The sequence below is a fragment of the Melanostigma gelatinosum genome (assembly GCF_949748355.1).
Source record: "Melanostigma gelatinosum genome assembly, chromosome: 3".
Lineage (NCBI taxonomy): Eukaryota > Metazoa > Chordata > Actinopteri > Perciformes > Zoarcidae > Melanostigma > Melanostigma gelatinosum.
The window spans coordinates 30,817,019-30,832,422 of record NC_136636.1 but is presented as its reverse complement, the minus strand read 5'-3'; the positions used below and the strand labels follow the sequence as shown (position 1 = coordinate 30,832,422).

The window sequence follows — 15,404 nt, the reverse complement described above, 5'->3', positions numbered from 1 at the left end:
TCAACCCAATTAATGAACAATTTAGTTGGTTTAGAAAAACATCATGGTTGGACCTAAAATATGTAAACTAAGTAAAACATTAAAGCTGCAAGCAGCGATGTACGGGCCCTCGCACCTTCCCGTGTCTCGGGGGTACCGGCAGAAGTGGCCATAAATATCTGCGACCACGCGCAAACATACATTATGTTGTACTCATTGGTAGAATGTTGGAAGGAAGCCCATGATGTTTTCTCCAGAGCTGAAGATGCAATAAAAATGAAAAAATCTGTTCCTTTCTCTGTGGCTGTCAGCTATCATTTCAATGTCCAAGTAATGCAACCCTCATCCACCCCGTTAATCTCCAGTCTTTATCACAACCAGTCATCCCAGTAGGCCTTCCAGTGAGCTCATGTAGACACCATGGGGGGGGGGGGGGGGGGAGAGAGAGTGTATTTTACCACGTTCTCATCCCAACTCGTCACATAATGACGCTTGGTGTCACTTAACACACAGGGTATACCAGAGCATCAAACTAAGATGCTCCACTATGGTTTCAAATGAAAATGAAATCAGTGACAAAAACCTGCAAAAATGTATGGATGCTTCCTGATGACTGCCTTTTCTTTCTTAACCTTCATGCAAGCTGACCTCCTATAGGTGGGATGACTTGATCCAGAAGTTTCATACTGGTGCGCTTCCAGATCTTCTTGATAATTCCCCTCAGCTCCTCGTTGGCTTGTTCAAAATTACCTGACCAATAGAAGAAACATAATAATGAGACAAAGTACATTACTGAAATTCAAGACCAGCAACATTTGAATTGCACATTTGAAATCCCCCAATAACCGGAGTAAATTTTGCTCAATGAGGCAAACTTACTAGTTCAATTACATTTTCCAGTAGTGGTCACACACAACTACTTTAAATCACTTACTTTCTCATTTTCAACCCTTCATAATATTCTTATATAAAATACATAGTCTGGTAGAGTTGACTACCTCCTGATTTAATCCACCTTTGTCTTGTCTTTGTAATGTGTTATAATACAAATGGTACTTTATTTATATAACTACTCAACATGGAGTTTCTATTGTTCTTTGTAAGGATTACAGATACTAGAACCCAAAAGCACAACTCTGAGACAAGATTCAGGTATAGGTTTCTTTACTTGGTAAAGGCAGGGTCAACACCGGGAGGTCAGTCCAACAGGCAAACAAATCCAACAAGGGGCAGGCAAAAATCCAAGGTCGAGAAAACAGGCAGACAGGGTCGGAACAGGCAGATCAGAATAGTACGATATATATATATATATATATATATATATAACACTGGAGAGCTTGGCAGAGACACGCAAGACAATCTGGCAGAGAACAAGTGCAAGTGAAGGGACCTAAATAGTGAGGGCTAATGAGGGAATGGGCTGCAGGTGAGATGGGTGTGGAGGACCAGGTGAGGGGAATGAGAGATGATTGGGTGTGCATGGTAGGATCTGAAATGACAGGAGAGTTAGTCAAATAAGCAGACAGGATGAAAATAAACTAATATGAAGGGGAATTCGTGACCGTTCTTATTTGGTGTCAAAGTTAAGGCACGGACTGTGATTTAGCCACATAACAGGAAAGAGTGGGTTGAATATTCTTAAAACAGACAAATTATCATCACAGCCAATACACTGCTGTAATTCAGCGCAAATGAGAGGCCACATTCACGCTGGAGTAAACACACACTGCTACAATGTTATCTGCATCTTCTGCCAGATTGCCACCTTGAAGACGAGACTGGATTATCACGCAGCCCTAAAGAGATTTAGGACTTCATGGAAATTACACAATTAAGCACAATATCTACTGACACAAGGGTCTAATACCTGATATAACTGATGATTTTCCTACTTGGGGGCAGCAGAAACATGTTATGATCAAAACATTGACTTATCATCACTTTTTAAACTGATACGGTGCCACCGTTAGTTTTTTACACACAGTTGTGGAGCAATATCATTTCATTTAGTCTCCACTAACTCCTTCAGCTGCACAATGCTTCACTATGTTCACCAGCTAGTCACTACCTGGGCCTTCTGTTGTTTGCTGCCGAGCAGGTGTACAATCAGTTTTTAGAACTTCTGGACAGAACAGCTGCCTCCTGTGGCCAAAAACGGTAGACTGGACAGCTACAAAATGAGCTGAAAGTCACAATAAAGCTCTATGAAGCTGAGAGGAGCTGCAGGTTCAGCTGATAATTAGCTCCACCAAATCTCAGTTTGGTTTGTTTGTTAGTTTGTCGAAAGGATTATCAAAAAACGACTGGCCTAATTCCCATGAAACTTGATGGAATTGGCCAAGGAATAATCCATACAGTTGTGGGGCGGATTCCAATCACAGGTCGGATACACAAATTATTTTTCACTTTCATTAATATGAAAGGGCATGGCCTTGTTTGAGGTCTTCCCCTTCTTGTTCTCTATAGGTTCACATTGTTCTCACATTGTCATTTGATGCATTGTTATTATAAAAAATAACCGTTACTAACGGGGGGGCGACTGTGGCTTACTGGGTAGAGCGGGTTGTCCGCCAACCGAAAGGTCACCGGTTTGATCCTCGGCTGCACCGTGTCCTGTGTCGAAGTATCCCTGAGCAAGACACTGTACCCCTAACTGCTCCCCGGGCGCCTGTCATTGGCAGCCCACTGCTCCCTACATATACAGGGATGGGTCAAATGCAGAGAATAATTTCCCCACTGTGGGACTAATAAAGGAATGTTTCTTCTTCTTCAAATAAAGACTTTGCTTTATTACTAGAAGTAGTTAAGCCCAATAGTTAAGATGGTGTCTGTGAGTTGATCGGAACTCGCTCATTTTTACCCTTGAGCCCCGAGCAGGTTAATCTGATGACGCATGAATCGTCGCACCATTGTTTGGAAATGAGTTTGCTCCATTTCCAACCCATATTCACAAAAAATTTGTGACATAATATGTGATACACATTACGTATTGAGAACACAAACCTTCTGTCTTTATTTTCAGTGCAGTTCGAACCAGGGCAAACAGTGTGGCGTTGAAGGTGACTGTTCCATCACTGTTGAGAGGCATGTTCATGGAGACCAACCGCTGTTAAAATAAACACACACAAGCAAGATAATGCCGAAATGTCACTCATATTTGATTTTTCAATTTGCAAATGAGAAACAGTGCTTTAAAATATTCATTGATTTTGATAAATGCATCTTCAGTTTGTTTTCAGTCAATCAGGCATTGTCTTAAAACAATAGAGGCCTATATGTACACTGAAAAAGGTTTTGCTTGCTGTTATAATTGTCCTGGTCATTCAAATATAAAAAATTCAGTCGTCATTCTGTGCAAAAATACATTCCAAAACATACCCGAAGCTAAAGATTTCAGTCTAGACCAGCGGTTCCCAAACCTTTTAGGCCACGCACCCCCTTCTACATCCCGACCGGGTTCACGCACCCCCAATCCCCCCCACCCCACACACCTTAAAAAAAAAAGCAAGAGCATATTTATAGCCATAAAAATCGGACCAATGAGAGAACAGTTTGCTCGCGCGTGGCATTTGTTTACAAGATAAAAAAGACAAAAAAATCATTCTGCACCGTGCCTTCGAAAAGGTAACGGACGTACACCAGAAGATTGGCCAGATTGGCCACATCTGTAGGCTCGTCTACTTGCAGAGAGTAAAACTCACTGTTCTTCACGCGACCAACGTCGACAGGATGTCTTCGGACAAAGCATCGATGCGGTGCGACACAGTGTTGTTGGACACCGGGATCACGTCCAACTTTTTTGCTTCTCTCTTCTAACCTGTTTGTGCCGACGTAGTTGGACCGATTGTTCCTCTAATGTTGATTAATATTATTAGGGCCAGAGCACTGACGTAGTCTGACCGGAGGACCTGTTGTTATTCTAATGTTTATTATTCTTATTATTAGGGCCTGAGCACTGACATAGTCAGAGCAGAGGGCCTATTGTTATTCTAATGTTTATTAATATAGAGTCTGATGTTTTGAGCAATAAAATCTTCTAGATATAATTATCAATTGCTGTGTGTGGCTCATTTTTGTAGGGCAAGTCACTTTCCAGTCCGACTGATAGCTGGGAGTTGCTCTCACATGTTAATTGGGATGAAGCAATCCACATGTCTGTGATTTGGGGGAAATGGCCTGGTTCCATTATGTTTTAAAGTGGACATTTGAAGAAGGTAAACAACTGAGATTGTAAAAACCTTTTGTTCATGCTCAATTGGACAAAACTTTGCCCTTTGTATCATGCACTAAGCTCTTCATTCTGCACGGCCTGAAGCCTGTCCTAATATCTCATGATAGGAAATGCAAAATTAAGTGTGCCTTTGCCGGTGGCTTATTCATGACCTTTGTTTCATGTAATACATCCAAACGTTGCTATTCTTATGATATATCTCAAACTGGATTCATAGACACCAAGTAAAAAAACAATCAGCATCGAAGGACTTTGTTCCTTCCAATAGAAAATTTGCATCAATATGTGTGCAACACATTTTACATGATCTACAATTCCAAAACTGTTATTTCCAATCATCAACAACAGTTTACTCCATGAGTTTTACAGTACACACTGCCCAGTTCAACTGATGAGTACTTTTGTGCTGTTGTCATGCAATTTGTTGATAAAATGCCCCCAAAATAAAACCAAATCAAGGAGAAAAGTTCAGTGAAATACAATACAATTAAATTGCAATCTTAGTCTTTTGTCTTTAATAACCGAACTGTTTCCCATTGTGACAATTAGAAATTAGTTTCTAGGGGAAGGTGCAAGAAAAAAAAGATCAACTGTCCAATCACAAAATATATATGAAAAAGAATGAAAAAACAACAACAAAACATAGCAATATTCTCACCATGCCCTGTTAAAATAAAAATAGACTACCCTGAGCTGCCTTAAGTCATTGACCAAATGAACAGGTGCTTACCAGTGGCAAGTTCGAAAGCATTTCAATAAATATATACTTTTAAAAATCTACAAGACATTGCCTTTGTTCAAATAGAGCATTATCTCCTCTGCTTTTAAAAACAAAGGGTGTGTGATTTATTTCTGTCCTTAGTACATTGGAACTGTAAGAACCACACAGAGGTTTATTACAAACTCACCACCATTTCACTGAAGAGCAAAACACTTGATTACATTAGGATTGCCATGTGACACCTGACATCAGGCTAAACATTGTTTTCTCACCTTGCAGGCGATACGGTGTGGACAAAACTTGCCAAAACCCAGAGGAGGAGGTATTCTTCGTAGCAGTGTTACCACATCAAGGTGCTTAATACGCCCCCTGTAAGACAAAATATAAAATAAAGGATTTTATACTAACACACATACAGACAGTCCGTCCGTCTCCCAGAGCTGCGGTATACTCTCCTCCTTGCAAAGTAGTCTCCTGGTGGCGGGGAGGACAAAATTAAAATACAATATACACTTTGGATTTAATAGAGTAAATAAACTATCAATATGTACATGAGCAGTACTGCCCTCAGTTTATGGCACTGCAAACACAATGTAGTCCGACGCCTCACATGGAGATTATAAGTTTGCAAATAACTGATGAAATTTAGATGTGTAAATTCAAATAGTATGGATCCAGTAGCAGAGGAGAAATGATGCCCCTTATTTGTTTGATGCATGTGGCCATATTTTACATGTTGCACCTTAAGTCCTACAAAACATCCATCTGTAGAGAAACATGAATATTTCTGTAAAATATCAGCGAATAGTGGAGAATATGAGGAATGGCTGCATATATAGTTAATCGACCAACCAGAGGAAGCTGGTTTATAGAGGTGGAGGATGCTCCTCCATTTTTGAAAGACAATAAGATAATTTGAAAGGGTTTCATTGAAGTATATTGAAATTAACTCATTGGTCAAAATTACAAGTGGCAGTAGTTCTTAACCCTTGTATGGTGTTTTTTTGTTACTCAGCAGGTGTGTGGGTTTGTTGGACCCGCTGTATTTTTGAGTTTTTAATTCAACACAATCAAACAATTTCATGTTAAAATACTCAACAGATGTTTTCTTCATCCCAATTAGAAGCAATATAAACAGCAAATATGGTTGATAGTTGCCCTTTAACTTTGTTATAACACATTTACGAATTAAAGTGCTACTCGTTTGTTTTTTTTGATAAAATCAAGAAAATCAATTATAATCAAGATATGAGTGGACAAAATTCAACAAATTTACAAATGAAGCAAGGTTGTTCATCACTATTGACTTTTATTTAGTTGAATTTCATTAGTAATCAGGTCATTTTACATAGCACAACACACAGTTTACACACAGTACATTGTTGAACACATTGCCTTTTCATACCAGCCTATACAACACCAGCCTATTCAACACATGAGTGGCAGAGTTTTACTGTGTGTGTGTGTTGCATATCTACTTCTTGCACTTGATGCATGTATATTGCGTCTTTCTGTCCGTCTTGGGTCCACACACTTCGCAGCGTTTCTTTTTGTTGCTGCCGGCCGCAACCTAGAATGATGAAAAGATCATGAATTTTACTAAAACCTCTGTCTCGCAAGGTATGAGTGTTAAACATATACTGCAACAGCATCACACACTTACCTCAGGCTCTGCAGATGGTGGTTCTGTAGGTTGGGTGGATGGGGCACCAGCATTGTCCTCCTGAATCCTCCTCACGGTGGCTGCAGAGGCTGAGGTTCTCGGAACATGCATCTTCTCAGGATTTGTGGTTTCACCAGTGTCTTTCCAAGTTCCTCGAGAAAGAGGCGTCTCCTCTGGAGCTTCCCTCTGTTCCACTCTGGGTTCAATGCCATCCAGATGACAAAGGTGTTGTACGTCGAGATGTACAGTATGTCAAAGAAAATCACCAGTGGCCAGCGTAGGGTCCTCCTCTTGCAGCTGTAGGCAGACACCAGCTTGTCCATGTTGTCCACCCCTCCTTTTGTGGCATTGTAGTCCATGATTATCTCTGGTTTCTGATGCTCCAGGCCACAGAATCTTCCATCCCTGTGCAGTGTGCTCATGAGAACCACATTCTTGGTTTTCTTTGGCACATAGGATACCAGGGACGTGTCAGCCGTGTAGACACACTTGGACGAGTTGATAGGCCTGTTCTTTGTAGGCAGCAATTGAGGAGGGAGCTCAGACCTGTTTTTTCTCATCGTTCCCACCATGGTCAGCTTCTTCTTTAGGAGCTCCTGTCCCAGCTTGTACGATGTAAAAAAATTGTCGCATGTGATGTTATGTCCACTGTGTGTGTGTGCGCGCGCACACACGCACACACACACACTTACAGCAGGCCCAGACATGAGGACAGATTGAAGGTACACAGGACCTACAATTTCCACACTTTTATCAGCCCGGGTCCAGTGGACCCGAACACCCTGTATGTAATATAAATGTGTAGGGGGGGGTTACGGTGTGCGGTCGATGAAAATTTTGTCTGATATATGTTCTTCGCAGATAATGAGCCAAGGCCAATAAGTCTGAGTTTGAAAAAATAATGAATCATATTATTTTTGTTTTGATGAAAAATGAAAATGGGTCCCACAGACCAGAACACCATACAAGGGTTACACTCAATCACTTTTTCATCACATTAGTATTACTCCCGCTACACTGACAGTTGTAGACATTCTGTACAACTGGATGTGTGACCGGTTATAGCTGTTGATTATGAAAAATATCTGGCCACTAGAGCTTCCTCTAAAATTGAAGGTTTGGCAGAGTATCTAATAATTTATTTTAAAAAAGTAGAACACATACTGTAATGTCATGAGAAGTCAATATGGCAGGCTAGGGTGGTGCAAGTAATTAACAGAAATAGGCAAAAATCAAAGGTTCCAGAAAAAGGTCACGTTTTATTCTTCTACTGGGCAACTCGGGTAATTCTCTTTATCAAACTCAAAAAGTCAAAAAAAAAAAAAAAATAACGGCCGAGAGGAGATAATGGTTCGTTCAACTGAACAGTATTTTTCAAAAATTACAAAGAAATATGAAAAATTTGACTTGATAATAAAAATATCCCCATGGCACTTTTGGTGCATCCATCTGGAACCATGACACTGACCAGATGTTTCCAGTTGCTGTTCAATGACGGTTGCCACCTCAGCCACATTGGTTTTATTCTTTCTACGCCAGAGATGCTTCTTGCTGAAAATCCTTTCAAGGGTGCGTTTGCTCTGTACAATCCCATAACGTGAAGTATTTCATCTGTTGTAAAGTCACGTTTAAAGTAGTCTTCAATGTAGTCACAATACATTTCTGTGTAAAATGTACAGTAACCAGCCAAAGAGCTGCTTCTATGACTGTGTTTAAGTATCTTAGAATTTCGACTTTCTAGCTCATAATTATGACTTTCTAGCTCATAATTTCAACCATGGGGATATTTTTATTTTCAAGTCTAACTTTTCTTTTCTGCTGGCATATTTGCGGGCCACATGAAATGACGTGGTGGGCCAGATTCAGCCCGCGGGTCTTGAGTTTCACACATGTGCTTTAGACACTGAAATCAGATGATCTGATGCTCTTCTCCAACCAAAGCAGGAGTACATCAACAAATATGATAATTTCTTGATACGTTGCACTAGACTACACAACAAACTATATCTACCTCGGTCCAAACATCAGCACCAAAGTAAACTTCAACTATACTGTGAACAACCTGGCAAGAATGGCTTTTTACTCCATCAAAAGGAACGTCACGTCGCGCACCTCGGCTCTACTCGGCTGGGGGGTAACGGCGGGCTGGGTGAGTCCTGTTCCACTGCCTCGATGTCGCGCTGCAGGCTGAATGATCGCGACGCTGCAACAAGACCCGCTGCGCGCAAAAGTCTAAACCCAGCGATTCTGAAACTCAGAAAACACAGTTTTCTCCGTACAGTAAACCATGCTAAAATAATTTGGGACACTCACGCCAAACCCAAAGGACTTTTCGGAGGACATCTGAATATCCGCAGTCTCATCCCCAAAAGTGATCAAATAAAACATCTACTTGAGCATTCTAATTTGCACTATTTATGCCTCTCTGAGACCTGGCTACATAGTAACTCCCCCCCGGCTGCTGTTAACATATCTAGATATAATGTATTTAGAAAGGATAGATCCGAAAATAGGTATGGAGGAATAATGTTTTACATCAAAGATACCATTCAATGTAATCAGATTCACTTACCATGTGAAAACGATCTTGAATGTATTGGTTTGAATGTGATATTGTCTCCCCAAATGTCTCTCACCCTTATTGGAATCTATCGACCACCCACTGCCAAAAGCATTTTCTTTGAGCAAATTCAATCTATGCTAAAAGGATGTAATCTTGAAAAGGAGGTCATAATAATGGGTGATTTCAACATCAACTGGGAGAACAAATCCGTCAGGAAACCCTTAAAGCAGGTTGTTGATGCTTTTGATTTAACTCAGCTGATCAAAGGCCCTACTAGGATCACCTCCACAACCCAGTCACAGATTGATCTTGTATTCAGTAATAAACCAGAAAGGATCACTAAATCATTCAACATGGTGACAGGTCTCTCTGATCACAATCTGACACTCATAGCCCGGAAACTCACTATACACCGTTTTAATTTTACCACAAACAGAAAGCCACAGCGTCCCAGAATACCTAGGGGTAACATCACTGAATTTGAGAACACTATCAAAGAGATTAATTGGATATATAATCTGAAAAATCTTAATGTTGAGGAAGACAGTCAGGTCATGATCTCCACCATCCAGTCCATAAAAGGTAGATTCCAGAAGGTCTCAAAACCAAAACATGGGCAAAAAACATCTCTGCCATGGATAAAGGGTGACATCTGGAAGATCATGAAAGAACGGGATAGGGCACTTAAATCAGCCCTCAGTTCCAAACTAACTGTTGATAGACACAGATTTGTTATGCTTAGAAACAAGGTCACAAAAGAAATCAGGAAGGCAAAAGCTAACTTTTTTATCCAAATATTAAGTGAAGCAAAGGGCAACCCTAAAATAATTTGGAACAATATTAAGCTGCTGGCAGGGAAAACTGGTGACAACTCAGAAGATCAAATCCAGGTTAACTTAAATGGCAACTTAACACGTGACCAGGAGGAGATCGCCACCGCCTTTAATTCTTACTTTGTAGATACCGTTAAGTCTCTCACACAGAATGCAAACAATGGGCCCACCATTCTCCCCTCCACAGACTTTACTCAACCAGTCTTCAGCCTAAGACCCATTTCTGAAACTGATGTGCTGAAGGTGATAGATTCACTTAGAAACTCTAAAGCCTTAGATGTATTCGGACTAGACACCATGTTTCTTAAGAATATGAAGGAGTCACTGTTATATCCCATCACTAAATTAGTTAATCTGTCTTTTGAACAGAATGCTTTCCCTAGGGTGTGGAAGCCAGCTATAATTACACCCATCTTTAAGGCAGGTGATAGAACCCATGTAAATAACTACAGGCCAATAAGCATTCTCCCCACTTTCTCTAAGGTAGCCGAGAGGTGTGTAGCACAACAAGTAATTGCTCACCTCAATAGCAGTCCCTTCAGACTCCACCCCATGCAGTTTGGCTTTAGAGCCCAGCATTCTACTGCAACAGCCAACTGCTTCTTTACAGAACAGGTTAAAGCCAAGCTAGATAAAGGGGGAGTGGTGGGAGCAGTGTTTCTAGACCTAAAGAAAGCCTTCGATACAGTAAATCATTCCATATTAATTACAAAATTGGCCAAATTTAATTTTTCTCCTGACACACTATGCTGGTTCAAATCCTACCTGGACAATAGAACGCAGTGTGTACAGATCAACAGTGTTTCATCCCCCATCCTCAATTACAGTGTCGGTGTTCCACAGGGCTCTGTGCTAGGTCCTCTTCTTTTCAGCATGTACATTAATGATCTGCCATCAGTATGTGCACGGGTGGATATACAGATGTACGCTGACGACACAGTCATTTTTGTACATGCACCCAACATCAAACAGGCAGCAGACAAACTCACTGAAGAAATGGTCCATGTCACTAAGTGGCTGTCAGACTCTTGCTTACATCTCAATGTGAAAAAAACAGTCTGCATGTTTTTCTCAAAGAGGGTGAATAATATTACAACAGAGCATCCTGTGTACATATCTGGTGAACAGCTTCAGGTGGTCCCTAACTACAAATATCTGGGGATCATTCTTGACTCCACACTCACATACAAAAAACAAGTGAAGCATGTAATGGCAACGGTCAAGTTTAGTCTACATAATTTCAGATACATACGCAACAACCTCACAACTGAAGCTGCTAAACTGTACTTTCATGCAATGATCCTCCCTCATATCACTTACTCTCTAACCACCTGGTCACACACTCACAACACAACCCTGAAGCCCCTACAGTCCGTCTATAAGCAGGCTATCAAGGTACTTGACATCAAGCCCAGACACTACCACATTTGCAACATCTTGCCCAAATACCATCTTCTGTGTTGGGATAGTCTTGTCAAATTCCATAACAGCTGCTTAACCTTTAAAATTCTTAATGGCCTTGCACCTCCCCCGTTGAGCACTTTTATAACACAAAAGACCAATAGCAGACTAACCAGAGCAACAGCTCGCGGGGACCTAGTGGTCCCAGGTAGGAGAAGCAAGTTTAGCCAGCTATCATACTCTGTCACAGCTTCCGTCACCTGGAACACTCTCCCATCACACATAAGACAGAGCACCACATACAGGTTCTTCACACACAACCTCAAAGCCTGGCTCATTAACAACCAGGTGTGTCAGCACTAACAGTCTCATGCCTGCCATGTCCGTATGTAGCCTGCCTGTCTGTCTGTCTGCCTGTCTGCCTGTCTGTCTGCCTGTCTGCCTGTCTGTCTGTCTGCCTGCCTGCTTGTCTGTCATGTTTGATCCTGTGTCTGCAGGATTGTATTGCACAGATCTGTTTGCTTGTTTTTGTGTTGTTGTCTTTTTAAACAGTTTTTAAATGTTTAAATGTTTTTAGCGGCTTCTAACACCGTGCCCAGGGACAACGGTTGAAAATTAGCTTTTTTAGCTAACACTGTCACATTTACAGTCATGTTTTTATTAATGTGTGCTGTCGATTAATGTGAACTGTCCCTGTACAAATAAAATTTTTAAAAAAAATGTTGAAAATCCCAATTAAAATCTGGCTTCAAAAATTGGACTCTGATAAATAACCTATTTCCTTTCATACCAGTGAGGTCAGGCGTTAACTTGCCAACCAATATTCAACTTGATGGGACAAACACCAAATTTAGACACTGCACTCTATTCACAAACACCAGGTACACCCTATACGACTTAACCAAATGATAAGAAAAGAAAACAAACGAAAACTACTTGACACATTGGAGAGAATCTACCAGAAACACAGTGGCAGAATATCTGACCACATTGACTAAGCCAACACTAAGTACAGTCTTGGCTGTACTAGGCTTCTAAAGAGGACAGACTAAACATACTGCACACAACATGAGGTGGAAACTGAGCTGCAATTTTGAACTGCCTGCCAGCTGTACCAAGTCATTAGGGACATTTACTTTCCACAAATTACAAACACTCTCAAAACATGACCAATAAAAAACGTCCATACCTGCTGGGTGAAATACAGCAGTGTGCAAGCAATGCAAGAAGATGTGTGAGCTGCTGTAATGCCGTGTTCACACCAAATGCAGCGCAAATTATTCGCGCAAGTAGATTACATACAAATTTGCATCAATCGCGATGACGCAAATTAAAAATTTTCAACTCGGGCGAAAGAAACGTGTCATGCTGCAGCACAATAGCCTATCAGCGTTGAGATGCTCCTCCTGTCATCACTGACATCCTGACTTTGTTGAATCAGGAAAAACATATTGTAACCGTAGGTGGGCACCCAGAGCTCTACGATACCTCATATTAGTGTACGTACACACACACACACGCACGCACGCACGCACACATATATGTGTGTATATATATATATGTGTGTGTATATATATATATATATATATATATATATATATGTGTGTATATATATATATGTGTGTATATATATATATATATATATATATATATATATATATGTATATATATATATGTGTGTGTATATATATATATATATATATATATATATATATATATATATATATATATATATATATATATATATGTATACATATATACATATATACACACACACACACACACACACACAAACAATGAATGAAATGAAAGAAAATACGCTACCGTATTTACGTGTTGATGGAGCTGCTACATGGTTAGCATAGAATAGCACTGATCGATCTGAGCTCCATTGAGAAAACAAGTATTTTAAAAGTTATTTGCTTGTCGTCTTGTGTAGAGAGTGAACAAAACATGAATTCAAACTTCTTACAAATTGGCATCATTACGTTGTTATTTCGGCATCCCCTTTTGTCCGTTTATTGCAGCTAAATCGCAGCAAAATCTGTATATTTTGTGTTCGTAACAGCTGGAGTAAACCAGCTGACATGTGGCTTGCTAGACACAGTGAGTACACCTCGATAAAATCCACAGAGGTCCTCCGGATGATGTTATAAACCCAGACAAGAAGGCGTTTAGTTTCCTGAGGTATTTTGCACTTCCAGAACAATTACTTAGCAGAAATATAGGTTATTTCTTCCATGGTTGATGGCGAAATTAATGGCTTATGTTAATAACGGACCCATCTTTTCAAGCTGTCTTGGTTGAATCAACAGTTTATAAGCTTGTCTGCTTTGGATCCTTGTAAAATCCAGAACATAATTTAAAATCCTTCTCAACTAGAAAGCCCTAAATGGTAAGGCACCATCATATTTTAAAGAGCTCAAAGGACCCTACTACTGCAACAATTCTGCATGCATAGTCACCCAGTCCTATTCAGTACTTTTCCATTAATCATCAGTCAACTCTTTCACCTGCTCACACAGCTGCTTCCCATCTCCAATCAAGTCACAATTAAAGCCTCTCCTGCTCCCTTATGCCGTGTTCACACCGGTCGCGTTGATTTTTTTGACGCACTGCAAAAAAGCGTCCAACGCACTGCACAATCGCGTCCAACGCGCCGCCGGTCGTGTTCACACCAGACGCCGCAAAATCTCGTAGCGCCGGAGAGGGGGCGTGGTTTATCGTCCTGGAAGCCTCCATCTGGCCGCCATTTCTTTCCGCTGTCAATCGTGAAAGGAATAAGGACAATTGCTGCTTTGTACGTGTTGTGGAAGTCCCTCAAACATCGGAATGCCAAACGCCGTCATGTCTGGTTCATAATATTGTTCAGAGGAGCTCCGTGGATTGTATCGAGCTGTATTCACTGTGTCTAGCAAGCCACCGGTCGCTGTTTACTACAGCTGTAGGAACACAAAATAAACTGATTTGGCTGTGATTCAACGGCAATAAACCGACAAAAAGGGACTCCGAAATAACTACGTAATGATGCCGATTTGTACTTGTCTTCTCCGACAAAAAGGGACTCCGGAATAACTACGTAATGATGCCGATTTGTACTTGTCTTCTCCGACAAAAAGGGACTCCGAAATAACTACGTAATGATGCCGATTTGTAGGCTACTTGTCTTCTCAATGGAGCTCTGATGGATCGGTGCTAGGCTATGCTAACATCGTAGCAGCTCCACCAGCACTCAATAACGTCACGTAGACGTAAATACGGCAGCGTCTATTCATTGTTTGTACCGTATGGTTTACACACACACATGCATACACATAGTTTGGTCCGGTCTCTGTTGATATGAGGTATCGTAGAGCTCTGGGTGAACACAGACGGCTACAGGATTTATTTCCTGATTCCTGAGAATTACCAGACCTCTGCCATTCTCCTCTTAGAAGCAGACCCATACAGACACAAACACATCAGGAGGATTCGCCCCTTCCTCCCTGACGAGACGGCGCAGGTGCTCATCCAGGCTCTTGTCATCTCCCGCCTGGACTACTGCAACGCTCTACTTGCCGGAGCTCCGGCGTCGGCCATCAACCTCTGGAGCTTGTCCAGAAAGCTGCAGCTCGTCTGGTGTTCAATCGCCCCAAGTTCTCCCACACAACTTCCCTTCTCCATTCTCTACACTGGCTCCCTGTAAGAGCATCCAGTGTGAGACTCTGGTGCTAGCCTACAGGGCAGTGAAATGAACCGCTCCTTCCTATCTCCAGGCCATGGTCAAGCCCTACACCCCCGCCCGAACTCTTCGCTCTGCTGCCTCAGGGAGACCGGTTGCCCCGTCGCTCAGAGGTCCCTGCGGCCGATCGACCCGGTCGCGGCTGTTTTCTGTCCCACAGTGGTGGAATGAACTCCCCACTGACATCAGGACAGCAGATGCCCATCTTTCGCCGCAGGCTGAAAACTCACTTCTTCAAGAAGTACTACCCAGAGCCTTCCACTGAGCACTTATTGAATTTTATTAGCACTTA

The 15,404-nt window shown here is 41.4% G+C and overlaps 1 protein-coding gene across 4 annotated transcripts in view; it reads right to left on the bottom strand.

Annotated features, from left to right (window-relative positions):
- LOC306775199 (dihydropyridine-sensitive L-type skeletal muscle calcium channel subunit alpha-1-like) overlaps positions 1 to 15,404 on the bottom strand; it is a 115,686-nt gene that overhangs the window by 17,447 nt on the left and 82,835 nt on the right. For all 4 annotated transcript variants that reach the window (XM_079265502.1, XM_079265505.1, XM_079265504.1 and 1 more), the window contains 3 exons: positions 5,204 to 5,300; positions 2,983 to 3,085; positions 628 to 729 (listed from right to left, as the gene is read on the bottom strand). In XM_079265502.1, coding sequence (XP_079121628.1) covers positions 628 to 729; positions 2,983 to 3,085; positions 5,204 to 5,300 — 302 coding nt within the window. The remainder of the gene's footprint in view (positions 1 to 627; positions 730 to 2,982; positions 3,086 to 5,203; positions 5,301 to 15,404) is intronic.